The 20,412-nt window shown below is 41.5% G+C and overlaps 1 protein-coding gene across 1 annotated transcript in view; it reads right to left on the reverse strand.

The window, feature by feature from the left end:
* Positions 1 to 20,412, reverse strand: part of GAREM1 (GRB2 associated regulator of MAPK1 subtype 1) — a 102,478-nt gene that overhangs the window by 13,036 nt on the left and 69,030 nt on the right. Inside the window, exons 3-4 of the mRNA XM_066330495.1 lie at positions 11,601 to 11,731; positions 970 to 2,148 (exon numbers count right to left, since the gene is read on the reverse strand). Of these exons, the coding sequence (XP_066186592.1) occupies positions 970 to 2,148; positions 11,601 to 11,731 (1,310 nt within the window). The remainder of the gene's footprint in view (positions 1 to 969; positions 2,149 to 11,600; positions 11,732 to 20,412) is intronic.

The following is a 20,412-nucleotide window of genomic DNA, read 5'->3' on the forward strand; positions in this document are numbered from 1 at the left end:
CTGAAAAACAAATTTGTTAAATAATGATAGACACCAAGATTCATGGAATATATGTATCATTGACATTTTGCTGAAGACTTCTAGATACTCTTTCTGGAGGGAAGCTTTCTTTTCTTTTCTTTTTTTTTTTTTTTTTTTTAAATAATATTTAGAAACTATTTCAAGAGACTACACAATGGGTGGATTCTCCAACCAGTCCACATAAGCTCCTCTTGATAAAATACATTTGCATTTTCCCCTCCAAAGCCTCCATGACATTTCAGGTTTGGAGAAGTGATTTCTCCCGTGAGTTTTCACTAAAAACCTTAGACCAGGAAACATGCTCTGTTTACAACTGTGTCCTCTAGAAGGCTCATTTATCAATTCTGCAGAGCTCCCATTTAAACATATTTTCTTTCAATAAGCAGTTCTGAGTGATTAGTTCAGGTCTAATTGTCTAGTTTGATAAAGCTTCCTTGAGGACAATGACACAATATCCTACAAAATCTGCTATCAGCTCTTAATAGAGAAGACAATCTCCCATTAACAAACACTTCAAATCTGTAAAAATGCTAGCTGTTCTCATTATCAAAGCCTGTTAATTGAAGACGCACTAAGGGAATCTGAGGCATTTCCAAGTTTTACACTCTGGCCACAGAAAATATGAGAAAACATGGAGGTCACATAGAGAGATGATATGGAAAGCAAGAGAATGATGTGACTCAGCAACTCTTAGACCTTGTTTGTATGAGCAAGAAGCCCAAAATAAATATCACCTGAAAGTATCAGGATTTAGCAACTAGATCAGCAATCTAGTGACTTACACACAGTAGGAAACAAGCTGAAGTGGGACATCTTGCTAAGTTTGACTGTTCCCTTGCCCTGTACACGCCCTTCCCCCCTCCATCAAGTATTCCCTAAAAAGATCTGCATGCAAACTCCTCACCACCTAAAAAAAGAAAGAAACAAACATAAATAACCCTGACTTACTGCTTCTGACTTGGGAGGCACTGGAGGTGGAGGTAGGGAAACATCTGAAGACTTTGTGGTTGTTCCAATAGTTGCAGGCACAGGAAGAGACGCGGTACCACACTTTGATCGGAAAGATCCTCTGTAGTTGTCACATTTGCTCTTCTCACTTAGCGAGCAAGACAGAGGCTGATCACCACCCTTTCCAGACCCTTGGTCCAACCAGAGCTCTTCGTAAGGAAGTTCTGGTTTCGTAGGCAGAAACATCGATTCTTCGCTCACTTCAGGGAAAAGGTAATCGCTGCCACTGTCCCCGGACTCCTGGTACTGGAGAGCATCGTGAGAGAAGAGGGCCCACTCATTACACAAGTCCCTGCAGCCGTGGAGGTTCACCTCGCTATTCCCATGCAAGTTGTTCCCATAGACGCACACGGAGAGGCGGTGGAAGGACTGCGTGAGCTCGTCCCGCGCGTAGCTGAGGGAGTTTGGCACGTGGCTGTGCCCTGTGCACCGGCTCTTCTTGGGGCTCTTGCAGTCGTCGTTCCAGTCAGTCTTCACATCTCGCACGGCACGGGAATACTCGTCTATGTCGAACTGCTCCTGGCATATATTAAACCAGTGCTGGATGAGGGGCTCGTGCCACAGCTCCCCCTTCACCACACTATCAGGTAGAATAAATCTCGGAAGCGTCAAGTGCAAGGGAAAATGCATGGGGATGATTTTGTTTCCACGAAGCACGCAACAAACTACCACAGTCTTGGTCTGAATGTTGACGAACTTGTACCTGTGCCCCTCTCGGATAAAATGCAGGTCATAGGGGTTCCTTGGTGTAGGACTTGGCACAGTCACATTAACAGGCAGCCTGGTTTTCTCTACTATATTGCGAATTGTGTGCTCACCTTCTTGCATCTGCACCTCCAGTGGGCTGCGGGTGCTGAACTTGCCCTTACACTGGAAAGGGAGACTGATGCTCTCGTTGGTCCTGTGGTTCATGCAGATGAGGCAGGGCATTTTGCCTCTGCCTAGCTTACTAATTGAGTTAAGCTTCCCGATTTTTTTGAAGATGGTGTTGAGCCGTGACTTCTCCTTAGAAGATTTTGCATAAAGGATTTCTGCTTGCCCCATTAAAGTGAGCTCATCCCCAGTACTAAGGGTAATGTTGTAAACTTCAGTGTCTTCGTTGCATTCACCTGAAGCTACCTGCAAAACAATAGTAAAAAATTTGGTTTTCTCTCAATGAAGACAATACTTCAAATCACATCAAATCTCTTGAGACTGAACTTACAACACTAGTATTGGAAAAAATGAAAGTAGCTTTATTTGAACAGCCAGCTGGTCAAGTGCAAGGTGATTAACCTGAAGCTCAGCTAAGCAACCTTTTCAAATTGTTCAGGCAATTCCTGCATCTTACTTGAGAGGAAAGAGCCACCTGAAACTGTCAAAGAAGGCATGAGAACAAATCTAACCATTTTTAAAAGAAAGGGCAAACCCACATATCCCAGCAGTTCAAATGGCTGCTTGTGTCATACAGCTATGACAGACCATGTCTGGATCCCCTTGGGTATCTTTTCCCCATACCCTCGTTTTTGCTGTTTGTTAGAACTTATTTGCCAGGCTCTTGATGGAAACGAACTTTTTTCACCATCTTCTGCTCCCTGAGGAGCAGAAAAGGTGATTTCATCATTACAGATGAAGCATATCCCTTTGATATAATCCTTTCCAGGCTAGGGGGAATGACAGATGACATCTATTCCCTGAAGGAGAAATCAAGAATATCGGTCTATCCCATATGCCCAACTTCCCCCCTGCTTTACTCTCCTAGTCATAGACTTCCTTCCTCATTTTTTGATCATAATTGCAATTTAAGAGATTAAACAACATATGCACAGCCATGTGTGAGCTTTTCTAGTATGGAAATCGTACCAGGAAAAAAACCCCTACAAAACAGATGTCCAAGGCTCATTTGCTCCTGAAGTTATTTCCTTAAGACTGAAATACGCTTTATAGACAAGTTGCTCTGCCTCATATTTGAGTGGTTTAACATAAAAAGTCTTTTTCAGGGACCTAACAGAACTCACCCAATTCTTTGGTAGCAGCAGATTCCTACTTAAAAATGAAGGTGCACCAGATAAATATCACTGGTCTGTTATAGAGCATTTTATTTGAGAAACTGAACATACTAAAGAAACTGCCAATGAAAACATATGCTAAAATTGTATATTCCTTTCTCACCTCCAAAACCCCTAAAGAGTTCATGGACTCGAGTGAGATTCAAACTCCAGGCTTCGAACCCTGGTATCATCACACAATAGCCACTGCATGAAATCAAAGCTGTAATTCCAGTAAGTTAATAACTGACAAGTGCAGTGAATAATGCTTCCTCTTGTAAGATGTGACCTGTGATTCCCCTGTATTTGCAGAACTGTGATTATCTTCGGCAAGCCTCCCGGAGCAATTGCACAGGCGGCTCAGGCGAGGTGTGCCGCCCTAGAACTTCAGGCTCGGGGTTTCCGGAGAGGAAGTCATTCAAACCCTGAATTATCTACACAAACACTAATTGGGCTAATCCAGGAAACCACTAGGATTTATGGTACGTAATACTCATTCACAGTTTGCACCACTGGCCTGACAGTGTTTTGAAACACCACAATGTGAAAGGAAAGCACTGGGGGTTCTTTTGCTGATAACGCCCGCGTGACGTTCATTGCTGGTTTCTCCTCAAACTGTCACAGAGCGCTGCACTGGAGCTGCAGCCACATAGCCCTGCCTTAGAGGGACTGATAAGGGCTGAGAATACACAGGGCTTTGTGCCTGTACCATGAAATCTCCCGCTTCTCTTTCTGAGAGAGTGTTTTCTCTAAGAACTGGGTTTCTAGAATCAACAAGTCCCTGCAAACAGCTGCTTTGACAATGCCAGCCACACTGCTGGACTTGTCACTCGATGCTGCACGATCACAGTTTTTCCTCACTACTTGTGGGACGCGGTCTGGAGTGAGGGAGATGTCACAACCTACAGGTGTGGGAGCTCCTCCTTGGCCACCTTACAGTTCCCTGGTGATTCACAAACAAACAAGCCACTGTAGTAGGAAACGGTGGAAAACCACAGAGGTAACTAAACGGCTGAGCTTTACAATGACGGTCTTGTGGAGCAGCTACTTATTGATGTCATGCACTTCAACCAGCCAAATAGCAAACAGGCTTTTAGAGTCAACTGGCATGACTAAAGACAAAATTATTTTCAATTAAAAACATTGGAAAACATTCTTTCATTGTTAAAAAAACATACTCACAGGATCATTACAGGTGAAATAAGGCTGAATTTAACCCTCAGTGTGTGTACAGATGGGGGAATGAGATGCTGGAGAGCAGCCCTGTAGAAAGAGACCTGGGAGTCCTGGTCCATGGTAAGTTAAACATGAGTCAGCAGTGCCCTGGCAGCCAGGAGGGCTGACCCTGTCCTGGGGGACATCAGGCACAGCATCACCAGCTGGGTAAGGAAGGGGATTGTCCCACTCTGCTCTGCACTGGGGCAGCCTCATCTCTAGTGCTGGGGGCAGTTTTGGGTGCCACAATATATAAAAAGACATGAAGCTCCTAGAGAGCATCCAGAGGAGGACTGTGAGAATAGAGGAAGCCATACAAGGAGTGGGTGAGGTCACTTGGTTTGTTCAGCCTGGAGGAGACTGAAGGAAGACCTCATTGCAGCTACAACTTCCTCATGAGGGGAAGAACAGGAGCAGACACTGATCTCTTCTCTGTGTAACCAGTGATAGTACTCAAGGAAATGGCCTGAAGTTGTGTCAGGGGAGGTTTAGGTTGGATATCAGAAAAAGGTTTTTCACCCAAAGTGTATTTGGGCACCGGAACAGGCTACCCAGGGAAGCGGTCACAGCACCAAGCCTGACAAAAGTTCAGGTAGCCTTTGGATAGTGCCTCAGGCACATGGTGTGATTCTTGGGGTGTCTTGTGCAAGGCAATAAATTGGACTTGATGTCATTCATGGGTCCCTTCCAACTGAGTATATTCTATGATATTCTATGAAAAGAAAGATGATGCCATAGCTCTAGTATAGCATTCTGAGAAAAATACTGGTCTGCATTCTTCCTTCTAAACAAAAGCGTAAGGTATTAGTTGCTGTTCAAAATTATATTAAAAACTGAAAACAGGAAATTAAAAGTTTAAGACCACAGAAATTTATCTCTATCCACTAAATTCTACTTATGGTGATGTTAAGATTGCTGATACATGCCACTGGGCTACTTATACTTTAAAACTGGTAGGCAAATGGTAGGTAAATATGTGTTCCAGAATTTTGGCAACAAAGATGTACCATACATATCATATATCACTCTCTCAATACATCTAACTGTGCGCAGATATTGCTCAGCTTTTGTTCTTCAGATTACAAAGGCAAAGAATCATTAGGCTAAATGATCCTTACTTTGTCCTTGTAGCAATGACATACGAAAATCAGACTTGCTCTGTCTTGTTCATTCAAACATTCCACTTTATCAACAGCCACAAAACCTACAGAAAATCAACAAAGACCGTGGACTTTAGCTTGGCCTTGGTGAGCTTCACAGGGCCTCCAGAAGCCCAGGAATTAGTCATGCAGAACATTTCCTAGGAACAGATGGGACAGAGGAAATAGCTTCAAGTTGCACCAGGGGAGGTCTAGATTGGATATCAGGAAAAATTTCTTTACGGAAAGGGTTGCCATTCACTGGAACAGGCTTTCCAAAAAGTGGTTGTGTCACCATTCCTGGAAGCATTTATGAGACGTGAAGACGTGGCACTTAGGGACATAGTTTACTGGTGGACTTGGCAGTTCTGGGTTAATGGATGGACTTGATGATCTCAAAGGTCTTTTCCGACCTAAATGATTCTATGGTTCTATGCCAAATAGTACACTTATAGACAACATGAAATGCATATCATAAATTATTCCTAGAAGGCAGAATGAGTAGCCCCACACCAGACCCATCTCCCCCCCTCTCTCTAAGCTTTCAGCACCGAACCAGCAGGACTTGCATCTTCACAACCCTACTGAGAGCACTCTCTGGGCACCCTCTGCTTCCTGCTATGCAGTTGCTGGAGGATGTAGCTGAGCCTTACCCTCCTTCAGACACTTGGACCTGCTAGTGGCAGCTGGCAAATGTGACACAACATATCACTGGTGTATGATGGACACATGATAGCAGTGCAGAGTGGCAGAGTTAAGGTGGTCCAGAAATACTAGTGCAGAAATAATCATACATTTTTGTGGCAAACTCTTGAAGTCTCATAATAATTCTGGAAAAGAGGTAACACTACAGAAGGCAAAAAACACCCAAGAAGCTTTCACTCAGCTGCATCACATATCCAAGGACAGATTTATACATTTTAACAATAATGTTTCATGCACTGTAAGAACAACTCCTGAAGTTTTATCTTGCACTCACCCCTCTTTTGCTCTTCCCAGCCAGTTTTCACTGGTAACAAGTAGGAATAACCAGTGATCCCAGCTTTGTGAAAGAGACAGTGCTTGTCACATTACACTCCAAAGCCATGTAGGAATCACTAGTAGATATTCAAGCTGAACAATGAATGCAGAAGACCCACAGAGCCAGAACTTCCTCCCTGTTATACTTGCCTTCTCCCCTCCGACTGCCAGCTGTTGATCCACACTATCTGTTCACTACTGATCCCATGATGCTGACCAGGAAGTTTACAGGTATACAGATGCCTTACCAAACACACTGCAAAACAGCAGTGGTCTAAGTCACTATCATATTTTATATTTTAAGACTAATGTAGCTTCCAGTAACATTGAAAAGCCAGCTGTAAGTCCTGCAGAAGACAGGCACCAGAAAAGCAATGAATGACTATTCAGGAAACATTCTTCTGGAAAACTTCAAGTATAGTCTTCGTTTTGCTTAAGGAAAGGCTAACTTGGAATAACAGATTTTGGTAACACCTGAGTCAATATGCTGTCTTGGACGCCAATTGTTCCAATTTGTTACAGTTCGAAGCAGAAGTCTTTAATTGGACACATATGGACACCTTCATAAAAATAATTTGTGGCTTTATACTGATTGGTATACCAGCTAGATTTTATTAGAGTAATGCAAGCATTGCATTCACTTAAAAAATAAAGTTAGGATTTTTTGGTGTTGTTTAGGGATTTTTTTTTTTTTTTTTGTTAGAGCTCTTGGTTACTTTGAGGTCTCTGATTCATAGCGACAGCATATGGTTTTTACTATTAGAGCCAAGGCACCAATCACAGCACAATGGATACTTAATATAAATATTTTATATAATTAATATATTAATATATAATTTTAAAATATGGAAAATACATATAATTTAATACTATGCAAAATATATATTTTAACATTATACCTATTAATAGGTAATATATACCTGATCTATTGTTTTTACTGGCACAAAAATGGAAAAAGATTTTTAAAATGTAAAAGACAGTCCTCAGAAGAGCTATTAGCAGGAAAAAAAAAAAGAGCAAACTTTTGCAAGGAAGTTTGCTAAATTCAGCAAGACAGTATCCCATTCTTCTTTCATAAATGTCTGCTTCCCAAGACAGAATCAGCAAGTAAAACTCTCCATGCTAGAATACATGTATTTCCCTCTAGGATAAGAGGGACACTGCCTAATTGCTACATTAACAGCTGGCTTCAGTGCTCTTTAAGGACGTCTCAAATAAACCAGTGTTCTAAAACTGACCCAAAATGTGGCAGGTGATGCTGCAGAACTGTAACATGGAGCACCTCTTTATGTGGGATGTCGGGAGCCACAGAGGCATTGATGCTTGCCATCCAGGTTCCTTTCCACAGGGACCTCAACACAGGCATGCAGCAGTAGCAGCTCTGCTTCCTCTTCTTCTCTGACTCAAGCCACCCACCTTTTTCTAGGAGGAAAAGAGGCAGCCACAGGACTGCAATGCCAACATAAGACACTGAGGTGTTGAGCCTGCGGGTACTGGGGGCAAAGGGGAAAAAGAAGAAAAAACCCAAACTGCTTGGAGCTGACTCTGGCTGCTTCATAAGGCTGGCTTCAAGCCACAAGGCCACTAAAGCAGTAATTCTTGAGGTGAACGAAGCATTATGAATTGCCTGAAAGTCTGGAGCCAAAATCTACACACCACCTCATTTCAAGAAAGTCGCTACTGCAGCACTTAAGAATGTCACCGTAGGTTACAACCTACCACATATGTGCTTTATGGCAACTCAGGGCGAGTTTATCAGAGGCACTAGAATTAAAATCAGGAGATCAATTTTGCTCCACTGTACAGCATTAACTACTGCAGAAAAAAAAAAAAAAAAGGGAAAAAAAAAAGAAAAAGAGCAAAGTTTTCACCACAGATTTCTTTCTGCCAAAATGCACATTGTATGGGCCAACACGGTTAAATCACTCTGAAAAGAGGATTACATTAAAATTATGAACAAATCAGGTATCAAAAGTTCATACCAGTCATACAATCTTGGATAAGTAAGAAAAGAATCATTATAAGGTTAATTCACTAACCCATTTTTCCATCCTAGAAAGTGTCTGCAAACAGCTTCACAGACTCTCCAGAGAGACCAAGCGACATCTTCAGAACAAAAATATTGTTCTGGAAGATCTGAAGGGTTCTGCAATACTAAATGGGCTGGTTTTTAGAGTGAAAGAATTTGTGGCTTGTTCAATGTTCAGTCTATCAGATAATACTGCTGCTTTTTTAAGGGAACTTTTTGTGAATTGCCCTCGGTATGATGGGGGGCAGGGCGGGTTGTTCCTTGTTTTAAGTTGTATTGCAAACAGCTTCATAGGTGTTTGTACACACTGCCATCTGCAAGAGAAAAGAGCAGTTCAAAGCAGGAATCTACTGCTGTTGCTTTAGCCAAAGACAGGGTCTTGGGGTTGCTCAACATTCTTAGTATTTTGTTCCTACCAACAGAGAATCAAAAAATTCTCATCTTTGTAGCATAATGGTGTAACATAAACAAAATCATCTTCAATAAGTATTAATTAATTATTCACTGAGTATTAATACAAAAAGGGTTCTCACTTATCTGGTCAGTGAAGAAAAGACAGAATGCCTCTAATTTTTGATCAGGAACAGATTGAACTATTGACTGAGTGAAATTCACTCATCCCCAGAACGTTCTAAATAGCTGTGCTTGTAGATGCTGTTGGCCACTGCCTGAAATAACCAACTGGGTATCCAACTGCAGTACATATGGACAAAAAGAAGCTACCAAGTACTTTCAGCCATTACAAAAGTTTTAATTAATCTATAATTTTTGCTTGCTATTCTCTGAAAAGGTACCACCTTTCCCTCCCTGCAGCACTTGCTGGCACGTGTTAAAGCTGTCCTTCAGACACTCAGCAGGTGCTCAACCCCCTGCCTCAGGACACTGCCCAGAAAACCTGTCCAGCTGCAAAGCCACAGGGAAGGAAGGGAGAACCATCTCCCCTGCCTTGCCAGGACAAGGTGGCTGAATTTTCCCTTTAGCAACTATTACAGAATGCAAAAATAAAGCAAGTCCCTTGAAAATGATCTTGCAGCCCACCACAGAGAGAAGAGAGTTTGGTGAACGGCAGCACTAGCTGTGAAATCCTGCTGGAGCAACCAAGGATTTACACTCAGGAGCAAGGTTTACACCAAGTGGAATCATAAGCATGGTGTACTGGCACATGCAGGCTCACCTCAACAAGCACAGACAAAAGCATGCAGTGACTGTCTGGTCACCTTGTAACTCCTCCTTCTTCAAAAATTATCCACTGAAGACTTGAGTGTTTGGAACAAGAAAGAATTCCCAGACTTCAGAGCTCCTTCTCATCTCAAGTGTTTCATCAGATATTTTAGGTTTTTTTTTTTTGTTTGTTTGGTTTTTTTTTTTTTTTTTAATATGGGATTAGCTACCTTCCGATACTCTCTTCTGAATTTAAACAGGCACGCTGCATTGGACAGGAATCAACTGTATTTAGTATTCCTCCCTTTGCTCTAATCAGCTTGACAGAATCTCTCCAATATTAAAATTTTAGATAGATAATTCTCTTGCATGTAAAGGGTTATTAAACACTTTAATAAATCCTGCTAAGATCATTTATTTTTTGGAAGATGATAACCTTGGAATAGACTTCTATGAAACTGGAAAAACTGCCAAGAGGAATACTGCCAAGATAACTGTGTAACTGGGTTAAACCTGGATTATTATTACTGTTATTTACATTAAGGAGTATCACTATAAAACCTTTTCAAAATGGATTTGATATCGAACAGTAAGCTATGCTTATTTCTCAGTTTGCTACATATGAAAAAGAGTTTTAAAAACACTCACATTAAACTCAAGATATATCATTTTATGTTTAAACAAGCCTGTAGACAAATACTTTGTGCACTAGAAAATCAAAGCTGCACGTTCTGCTGTGCCATTCTCTTGGTTTGGTCATTGATCAAAAGAGAAATAACAGCAGAGCTCTGGCTAAGGCTAGCAGTCACAAGGATTTTTTCTGAGCAGAGATGAAATTTTCTTGTTCCCTTGCCCAAAGACACAGAAGTGTTCCAACTTCCTCATGTAGCCTTCATTCATGAAAGCCTTTGTTTTACAGGCTCAGGTTAATGCAGAGCACAAACAAAATCAACCTACTGTCTTGCAAGGCATGAGCCTTTTGTCACTGAGTTAATTAACAGAGCTCTTCCAGTTACACCTATGAAAATTGTGGACTAGCTGGACTTTCCCAGCTGTAGCAGTGCAAGAAAGAGGAAAAATGCATTAAAATGCATTAAATGCATTGTTATATAAAGCCCACCCTGATACACATAGGACCAAGACATTCCAGACTGGTTTTGCACCAGCATTATCAGCCGGTTTCCCCTGTAGGGTACATGATGTGGATCTCTAACACTGCATGCCAGCTCTAGGATGCCCTTCTACCAGTCTGAGATGGTGCTGCTGCTCAAACCAACCACAGAAGCCTGCAGACCACTCTGCTCTCACAGCAGAGCTCACCTACCTCGTGCAGTGTCACACATGTAGGTAGGACAAAGAACAAGTTGTGTCTTCATTGTTTCATACTACTGCACTGCAGTGTGTTTGGTGATAGGAAACCCTTTTGTGGGATCAGGGACCCTTTCATGAGCCCAAGAGCTGTGCACAAACACACACAGAGAACAACCGTGTCTTTTTTTTTTTTTTTTTTTTTTTTTTTTTTTGCTATTCACAATGCTATTTAGCTGCAGTAATTTTGAGACAAGCAACCCCATCATTTCACCCCGTGTGCTCTCTGAGAAAGAGGCTTTCTGGAGAGGGATTTAAGCAGCTGCTGCTTAGCAGAGAATGAAATTCAGACTGCTGGAGGGGGAGGAGAAAGGGGGCAACAAACAACATTTGTTTAAAATCTGGCAGGAGCATCCTAATTAGATGAATTATTGAATGGATCATCAGGATTGCTCCCCAAAGTGCCATAGGGCAGGAGAGCCCTTAGAGGACGTGTTGATTTAAAGCTGCAAAAATGATCCCAAAGAGCACCATCACCAAATGTGGAACACTAAAGGCTCGTTTGTCTCAAAAATCACACTTCCCACTCAGTGCCCTTGCTCACTTGCCATGTATATAAAGGTTGCAACAGTTAATCATTTAGACAGGGATAAATATTTATTCAGGGACTACCTTAACGTTGAATGTTATTTCCTCCATGACGTAAACTCGTTCAGGAAATGCTTTAGCCACCTCCTCCACACTGTTAAAATACTGCACTGGCTCCTTAATATCTCGGTCTTGTTCCAGCAGCTTAAACTGCCCTGAAAACAGATGATAAACAGAAGAATTGTAAGATATTTATATTGGACAACTGTCACTGTGGCAACTGCTGGCTCAACTTCTTCACCATTTTGCTCAGTCAATTTTTCCAGTTATTAGCAACCAAACAAGAAGACGAAAGATTGTAGAAATCTCCTGAACCTGCCATGAAAGACACCCACTTTCACTGGCTCAGAATGAAAAGAACATGTGGCAGCCATAGTGAAATTAAGAGAGATTGGTTTATCACATGCTCTCTAGAAATAGTAAATAATTATGGAGGCATTTGCATTTGTGTATTTAGTTCAGTGTCATAGTATCTGTACAGATAGCACTTTTGGGCCTTCAATATTAAAAGTTTTACAGAAAGAAAACACACCCATTACTACAAAACCCCAAAACAATAAACACAAGGAGTTTGTTTTTAGCATCATTAAACAACTATTAAAAATGGCAGGCTAAATCTAAACCCTTTTACCCCTGGGCTTCCCTAGGAATGGAACAGCATCTAACTTTCCTTAATGATAAACTAAACCCTTTGAGAACTTTAGCTAATGAAAGATACTAAACCACACACATTTAAAACTCTTCTGAAGGTGTTTGCCTTCAGAAGAGCATGAGAGAGAAGCGTTTCTTGCCAACTTCACCTCCCCCAGCATGGAAACTTTGGCTATTTTCTATCTCTTGTAAAAGGCAAGAACTAACATGGAGGAAGGCACCCCAGGCAGACCTGCCAGGGACAGCCAGGCACATCAATCACCTGTGTGCACTATGAACACGAAGTTTTAAAACTTTATTTTATAAATATAGAGATAAGAAAAGCTTAGACAGTTAACTGTTTGCACAATTTAAGCTTAAAATCAGAGGAGTGATCTTTCCAAATTTAGAAATGCTAACTACTACTAAGTTAAAGGCTGGTCTCAGCAAGACTTGATGTAAGAAATAACTTTAGGAAATGAGAAAAAGGTTGAATAAAATCTATGGTTAGTGCACCTCCTGTTTTCACCTGTAAATTTTAAAATTTGCAATGCATGCACTGGATTATTGTTTCCAAATAGTGCTCAACTTCCTTAAAACACATCCAGTACATGAGGATGTCAGCCACCTACAGAAATATTTTCTCACTCCTTCAGCATTCTTGTGCTCTACACCCTTTACATCAGGCTTGAGACTTCTGTGACACGTTTGGAGAATTCACCCACACTGAACTATTTCAGACAGCAGAAGACAACACAAACTCAGCGAGCCCTGATGGGCATGAGAGCAAGCTGTCCCACCTCTCTGCCAGGTGTGTACACACATCTGTACCCACCCACCTTCCAGGAGAGGTGCCAGAGCAAGAGGCTCAGGGCTGCTGCCCATCCCTAGCACCTGCTGCCAGGGGCACACCCTTTTAATCAGTATGCTAAGAGCTCTGTGGTTGTAACCCTGAATATCAACTGGCAAGGCAGAGGACTTCCTTTTATACCCTTCCATATGTTTTGTCTTTCTAAAGTGATCACGGTTACTTTGAAGTATTATCAGCAGGGTAACTACAGACGCTACTATTTCTCACTGCAGAACTATTTTCCCAGTGTTTTAATAACCTTCATCATGCTTCCAAAATCAGTTGAGTTTTCCCAACTTCACTTCTGCTCCAGGACAGTCCATGATTTGACATTCAGCCAAGGCAATTCATGTACTTTGGAGACCAGCACTGGGATAGAAGCCACAGGACTTTTGGTCTGACATGAGGAAGCCCTTCCATTCCACAGCAGGAATGGCTTCTCTGAGTCAGACTGAAGGTGTGCCTCATGCAGCATTCCACCTTTGACAGGTGTAAGCAATAGCCATGTAAAAAAGTTGGACTTAATGCACAATTAGCAACACTACTCAGAATCTCCTTCACAGCTCTCAGGAACTCATGCTGAAGGATGCCTAAAGCAGGGAAAAGGTTTTGAGCTTAGCAGTTCCAGAAGTTTTCTTCCCAGTAAATTTGTTTAATTGCTTACTGAAGGTATCCAAAACTGTCATTGTAGACATATCCTCCTATCTTGAAAAGTTTTGGCAAACTTTTTTTCCAGAAATTTGAAAGTATCTCTGGGATTAGGAGTACCAACTACAGGAGTGATAAAGCTATACCTGGCAGATGGTATGGTTAACCACAGGAAACCTGACAGCAGACAAACATTTGGAAAAATGCTTCACATACTCAACAGAAACATGCCAGCATACTGAAGCTGAATTCCTCATCCTGTCCGCTTTGAGCCTTTTTGGATGCAAAGCAATAGAGGGGCCAGGCAGCCAACACCTTTGGGCTAAGGGAATCTGAAAAATTAGCAGGAAGCTGCTCAGTTAACCAGTGCTGGAAATTGTGTTATGACTGATGCCAAAGCACGCACACAGAAAGATGAAGAGAGAACTATGCTTTTTAATCCCCAGCCTGCCATAGACTGTGAAAATCCTGTCTTCAGGATTTCCCTGTCAGGCACAGCCTAACCAAGAGGAAGATACATTCCCCAGCTGCACGGGTCCTTTCCTTCACAGGCACCCCACTTTCCTGTAAAAGAAACTGAGGAGTGGGGAAGCTGAGTGAAGTCAGGTGCCCTTGTGCATGGGGTCAGGATGTGCCAGCATCGTGTAGCAGCAGAGACTATGAGCTGCGCCAGGGAGTATTTGACAGAACAGAAAAACCACTACTCTAAAGCACAGAGCCAGTAAACATAGTTAGATAGTCACTAAGGGCAGGATGCACTTAAATTTAACAGATATCACACAGTGTTCCTTCACCATGGGCTGACCTGAGGCTGTACTTATCATCTTCAATTGTTAACCTCCTTGACTACCAACAGAGCCACTGGGATGCAGCCGTAAATGATTGCCCAATTTGGGATCCAGGGGTCTGATTTGCAGGATTCCTGGCTGTGGCTACCATTTGAGGCAAGCTGTGATTAGAGTTTTTAACGACAAAAAAACCCCAAACTCAAACCACAGCAAGTTTATGTCACCTCAGACAGATCTAAACTCAGTGGAGTTACTTCTGATTTGCAAGTCTGTGCATATGCACAGAATGGAGGTAAATACGGTATTGCATGGAAGCTACATAGTTTTTTGAAACCATGATATACTGCAGTGATAAAATTCTGCTAGTTCATTAAGAAACTGAGAACTCTCACTTCAGAGTGGGAACTGAGCTGGGCACAGTAACAAAGCATGAATTCACATGAACAAGGAAGGAAAACAAAATACTGACTAGTAATACATGATACGAACAATACTCATCCAGCCCTTTGAATGAGACAGTGGTCTTTAATTCTAGGTTCTCTAGATACTCTGTTTGAAAGCATAATAATACTCTTTTCCTATGACTGTTATGTATTTAACAACAGTCAATCCGGTGGCAAGACAAGGCCAGTTACTCCCTGCAACCCAAAGCTCTATTAAAAATGTCCCAAATTCCTCATCAGTGAACAAGTGCTTTAGGCTGTGTGCAACTGGGAGCAGAGTCTGCTCTTTACTGCAGAATTACACATTCCTGCAAAGAAAAAAACTAAAAGAAACAAAAAAGAAAAAAGAAAAAAAATCATCATTGGGCGCTTTGGTTGGGTACAAAGCGACGCTCAGAGCTGTCTGTGTCGCTATCTGTGCCATCCTCCCCGTCCTTCAGCTGAGCCTCACAAACACAAAGCCGTCTGTGCCCTCACTGCTAATAAGCAGCAGTTCACGAGGAGGTTGACGACAGAGGAGTACACACAGATCCCAAAGCACAGAATAGAAGGGCAGCATTAATCTCTGCCGGTTACGAAATCAAGAAGCATGCTGTGCATGGGAGCTGACAGGGCTAGATGTTAAAACGCTTCTTCCTTGAAAAAGATGGGTTTATAATTTGGGATTTTCTATAGACAGTTTTCAAAAATTTATTTCCTCATTGAAAAAAGCAGACTTTTTTACTGGAAGGAGAGAAAGAAGGGCTGAAGAGGAGCCTACAATACACATTTGAACCAGATGTCAGTAACTAACTAGCTAATGGAGAGGAAGCAAACAATTTCTTACTATGCTTCTTCCTGGTCTCTCTTCAAACCTCCATATAAAAACAAAGACAGCATGGCTGAAACACAAGTTTAATGGACATAAGCGTAGCTTGACTGCATGTTAAAGTGGAAATTTATCACACTTTGCAAGAGGCATAATTTAACTGGGGAGCTTTACAAAATTGACACCAAGCTTGAACAAACCACAGGGCAATTTCACTTTTAGGAATTCACAATTAGGAATTTAACAACAACAAAAAAACCCCCCGGATATAAGGCTAGAATTATACTTTTATAGATGCTCACCCTTCTCTCTCACTAGCACAAAAAGAATAATGAAATGTTTCTGTAGTAAATCAGTGAAAGTTCAGAAAGATCAAAGATTCATAATACCTGCATGGTCCACTGAGCAGGTATGGCTATTGCTCTGGAGCCAAATGCACAGGAGAAATGAACAACTACTGCAAGCTTTATATCTCTTTATCTTTCTGTCTGGCCTCTGGCAGGCACAGTATTGGAACAGTTTCATCCTAGTATATATTATCTCTGTAGATTATGAATCCTTATTTCTCTGTGAAGGTACTTACAGCAAAGACAGTAAATCTACTACTGGTGGAAATGAGTCTGGAAAGCTAAAAAGGCAAGGAAGAACCTAAACCAGTGCTTATTCCCCAGTTTATGAAGGCATTTATAAAAACCCATTAGGAGCAAGAAGATCAGTCCATCTTCCTTCTGGCCAGACTGGCCCTGGAATGGCCGTGAGCAGGGGCATTAATCAGCCCTTTCTGTCCCAGCTTCTGCTGCTTCGGTTCTTGCAGGCTTACACACATTGCTAACTCCAACACAGCTCACACAGGTTATCTCTGTTAAGCAAGATCCCCTGGTTTTCATAGTGCCTTGCCCCTTACCCTCAAACACTCCAGCCATTTCCAATAGTCCAGATTGTTTCCAAAACAGAAACATTCATTCTGTACAGTGTCTGCACAGTACCTACACCCAGGCAGTCTTTATCTATGTTAGGCATTCACTGGCTGGACAAACAGTCGAGGTTTCATTGATATAAAAGCATGAGAGGACATTTATGCTCATACACCAAAAAGAAAATCTGTAAAAAGAAACTCTGTTTAAAAAAAATAAAAATGCATGTCATCAATAGGAAGCATGGAAGGTCACTGAGACATCTGCTCAGCTATGTTAGCTGCTAAACGTTTCTCCAAGGAGGCAGGAGCTGTATTGTCTTTCAGCAGCTTTGATTATTTAGTGAGTCTCACAGCTCTCTATGAGACTGTGTGCAAGGCCCAGTGCTTCTCAAGAACATGCAGACGGCACAGCAGGGTAGCAAAAGAACTGCAGAGGTTTGTATTTCACGTTATTTGTTGACTGCTGACTGCATTTTAGTATTTCAAAGAACTGCAGAGCTACTCAAAAAGGAAAAGCTTTACCTGCCACAACAACATAATTTTGGAAAAAGACAGTTCTTGGCTACATTTTTCAGCATTCCTGTGCATGACACTGATAGCAAATTACTTTGTTTTTCTTCACAAGATGATGATCTTTGATATAACTGGGCGGAGTTGAAGACCGTAAGCCTAAAGTACACTTCAGCACATCTGGTTCTTAGACACATCTGTACAGTCTTTATCTGATTGTATACACAGCTCTCCTCGATGCCTGATACAGATATAAATTCATTTTAGGGGGGGGCAATGGAAGGTCTTCCCTGTCAGCCTACCAACTAGATCATATGGTAGAGCTATTTCATCCCTAACTAATCCTTAGATAAGGCAGCGGGTTAAGAGAGAGCATGGCAAAATATAGACTCTAAAATAACAGATTAAGCTATAACCATAACACTTGAGCCTACCTGCAATTAAAAAAAAAAAAGTTGTCAGCTTTCAATTTAAATTGACATTTCCCAATATGCCTTTGCATAGAACCTAAATGTGGCATTTTGTTGTTGCAAGAAGTGTTGTCCTAGCAGTGGCTGTAGCTGTCTCAACCTGAGAAAAGGAAGAAGAGCCCATCAGAATCTTTGACAGAGCTATCACTTGGCTAACTGGGACCACGGTGTAAAATTAATACTGAAGCTCTTTCAGGGACCTATCACTAAGCCAATGTGAAAGGGTTTGGAGGACATGCAGAAGTAATGATGAGAGAGACATAAATGCCTCGCTTCACTTTCATCATCTTCCAGCTTGTCAAAAGTGAGCATTTGTTCCCAGCTCCCCAGAGGAGAGAAGAGTGGAGGCACACTCAGCAGCAGAGCCCCACTGCAAAGAGAGGAACTGCAAGTATAAATGGAATTACAGAATACTGTCTTTAACAGCAGGAGCAGACAGCAGTCCACAAATGGACTAGTGCAGGCAGGCTCACTGCTCACAGAGAAGATAGGAAAGTGAATCACCTGCTCTGTTATCTCTGAACTCTCCACTGAGGGAGCTGCTGATTTCATCTCAGGTTGGGATGTGGCAGCAGACTAACATGGATGCAGTGCCATGCTAAGTTCAACCTCTCAGTCAAAGAAAGAGCAAGATAACCCAGCGGCACAGGTTCATCCTTATCTGCCACACCGACAGCTTCTGAGAGCTATGGAAAAAATGGCTTGGGGGCAGAGAGGGTATTTTTTAGAGTTATTCATGAGAACTTCTTTGTTTATTTTCACATTGTAGCCTACTGAAGGCATACAGGAAACTATAAAGGGTAGAGAATACAACAGGAAAATACACAAGTATATCTTTGGTGCACAGCTTCCAAAGGACAACAACTGAGACACAAACTAGAAATGCTATGACTGATTCTTAAGGCATAATCACCATAATCACCTTGAAACAGCTGTAAGAAACTGAAATATCCCTTCTGTTTTTTTAAGAACTGCCTGCCAATACTTTTTCTTGAGGAGATGGGTGAAGAAGAGGACCTCCTGTGTCCCAATCTATATCCAATCTTCCGGAAATTTTGGGAATGTATTAAAAAAACAGACAGAACATGAACTAGAGACAGATCTAAGTAAACATAACACAAGAAGAATTCATCAAGTGTACTGGAGCTAAACTTACGGCACTGCAAAGTAGAGGGCAAGGCACAAAGGCACATTCAGTCAGCAGATATTGTGTAACATTTCATGGGGAAGGAGCCCTTCAGAATGAATAGTTTTACTTCTTGGAAGTTATTATGAAGATTTTGAACCCTTAAATGCCTTTATTCCTCACTGTGTCACGTCTGTGGCGCAAACACCCAATCAACCAAGAGAGACTGAGTCAGGCATCTCAGCCTGGTGAGACGTGTCGAAGCAGAGCTTCAGCCCACTGACACATCACCTGTGCGTATGCACAGACACCACCTGAGAGATGAAGGAAGGGAATCCAACCAAGTTTCCCACACAGCAACACAATGCTGGCTAATCAAACCCTCTAATCCTAGGCTGGCAAAGCAAAGGGGATGGTACAGCCTAGCATTCTCGTTTGTCTTATCTTACTTTTATGATTCATAAGTAGCATAACAAAAAAAAAAAAAAAGAGAAAGATTCTGTTGGCAGCATAACAAAGAAAAATCAGTTCAAATAGTGACTGATGATAGCTTAAAGCAGATTTAACTCACAGATATTGCAAGAGAGGGAATTTTAGGTTACAGATGATGTAAAAAGACAGACAGGGAAAACAAGCCTAACCTCCAACCTTTGTTTCATAAGTTATTATCATCACAAATACAAGATTACCACAATGAAATGTTTCATTTTACAGGGTCACATGTTTTGAGTGTCTGGACTGTAAGTTAACTAGATTCAACTTACTGGATTATCATCGATCTAACCTGTAATTAGCATAATTTTCTTCCTTTCCCATGTGCTTCCAACAGACATGCAGAGTATGTTCCATAAGCAGTGTGTTAGTTCACACACTCGATTGACCATGCAGAGGACTCTGGTACCACACTGTCTGACTTTCCTAATATCCACGCAGATCTCAGTTATGACTATTAAACAATGTTTCATAGTCACTGAAAGCTTATGGCTCCAACCTACTGCAGCAGCATCCAGGATGCTCATGAAAACATCCAATGGAACTGTCATCAGAGAGGAAGACTTGATAAGAAGGTAAAGACAACTTAATCCCTCATTTAGAATCCTCCAGCAAAAACTACCAGAAAAGAAAATGCGCAGAACCAAAAGTGAGAATTGATATGGTTACAGTTCTTACTATACTTGGAAACACTTGCCTAACTAAGTAAATGCATCACTTTCACTTATACATTAGCACTGATTTGGGGCTAAAAATCAATTCTAAGGAGCGGAGAATGAGCTTAGATCTGTCACTGCAAAACATTCAACATCAAACCTTACTCTAGGTGGCAGATAAGACCTTAACAGAACCTTACACTGCAGTGCCCATAGAGTTTTCTATTTTAGTGGAAGATATCACACACCTTTAAAAGAAAGAAGCAACACAGACCTAATCTGGCTTTGGATCTAGTCATAGCTAGGTGATCTCCCCCCAAATCATCAGTATATATCTATCCCAATACATACATACATTAAACAAACAGGGTTGTCTAGAACAGATTAACATTTAATTAAAGCACAGAAGAAAGTTCAGAGTAACAGAATAAACTGGTTAACATTTGAAACGAATATTACTAGTTTCAAGCAGGCTCAAACAGACTATGTTAGAATACCT

This window comes from Sylvia atricapilla, chromosome 1 (genome assembly GCF_009819655.1).
Source record: "Sylvia atricapilla isolate bSylAtr1 chromosome 1, bSylAtr1.pri, whole genome shotgun sequence".
Taxonomy (NCBI): domain Eukaryota; kingdom Metazoa; phylum Chordata; class Aves; order Passeriformes; family Sylviidae; genus Sylvia; species Sylvia atricapilla.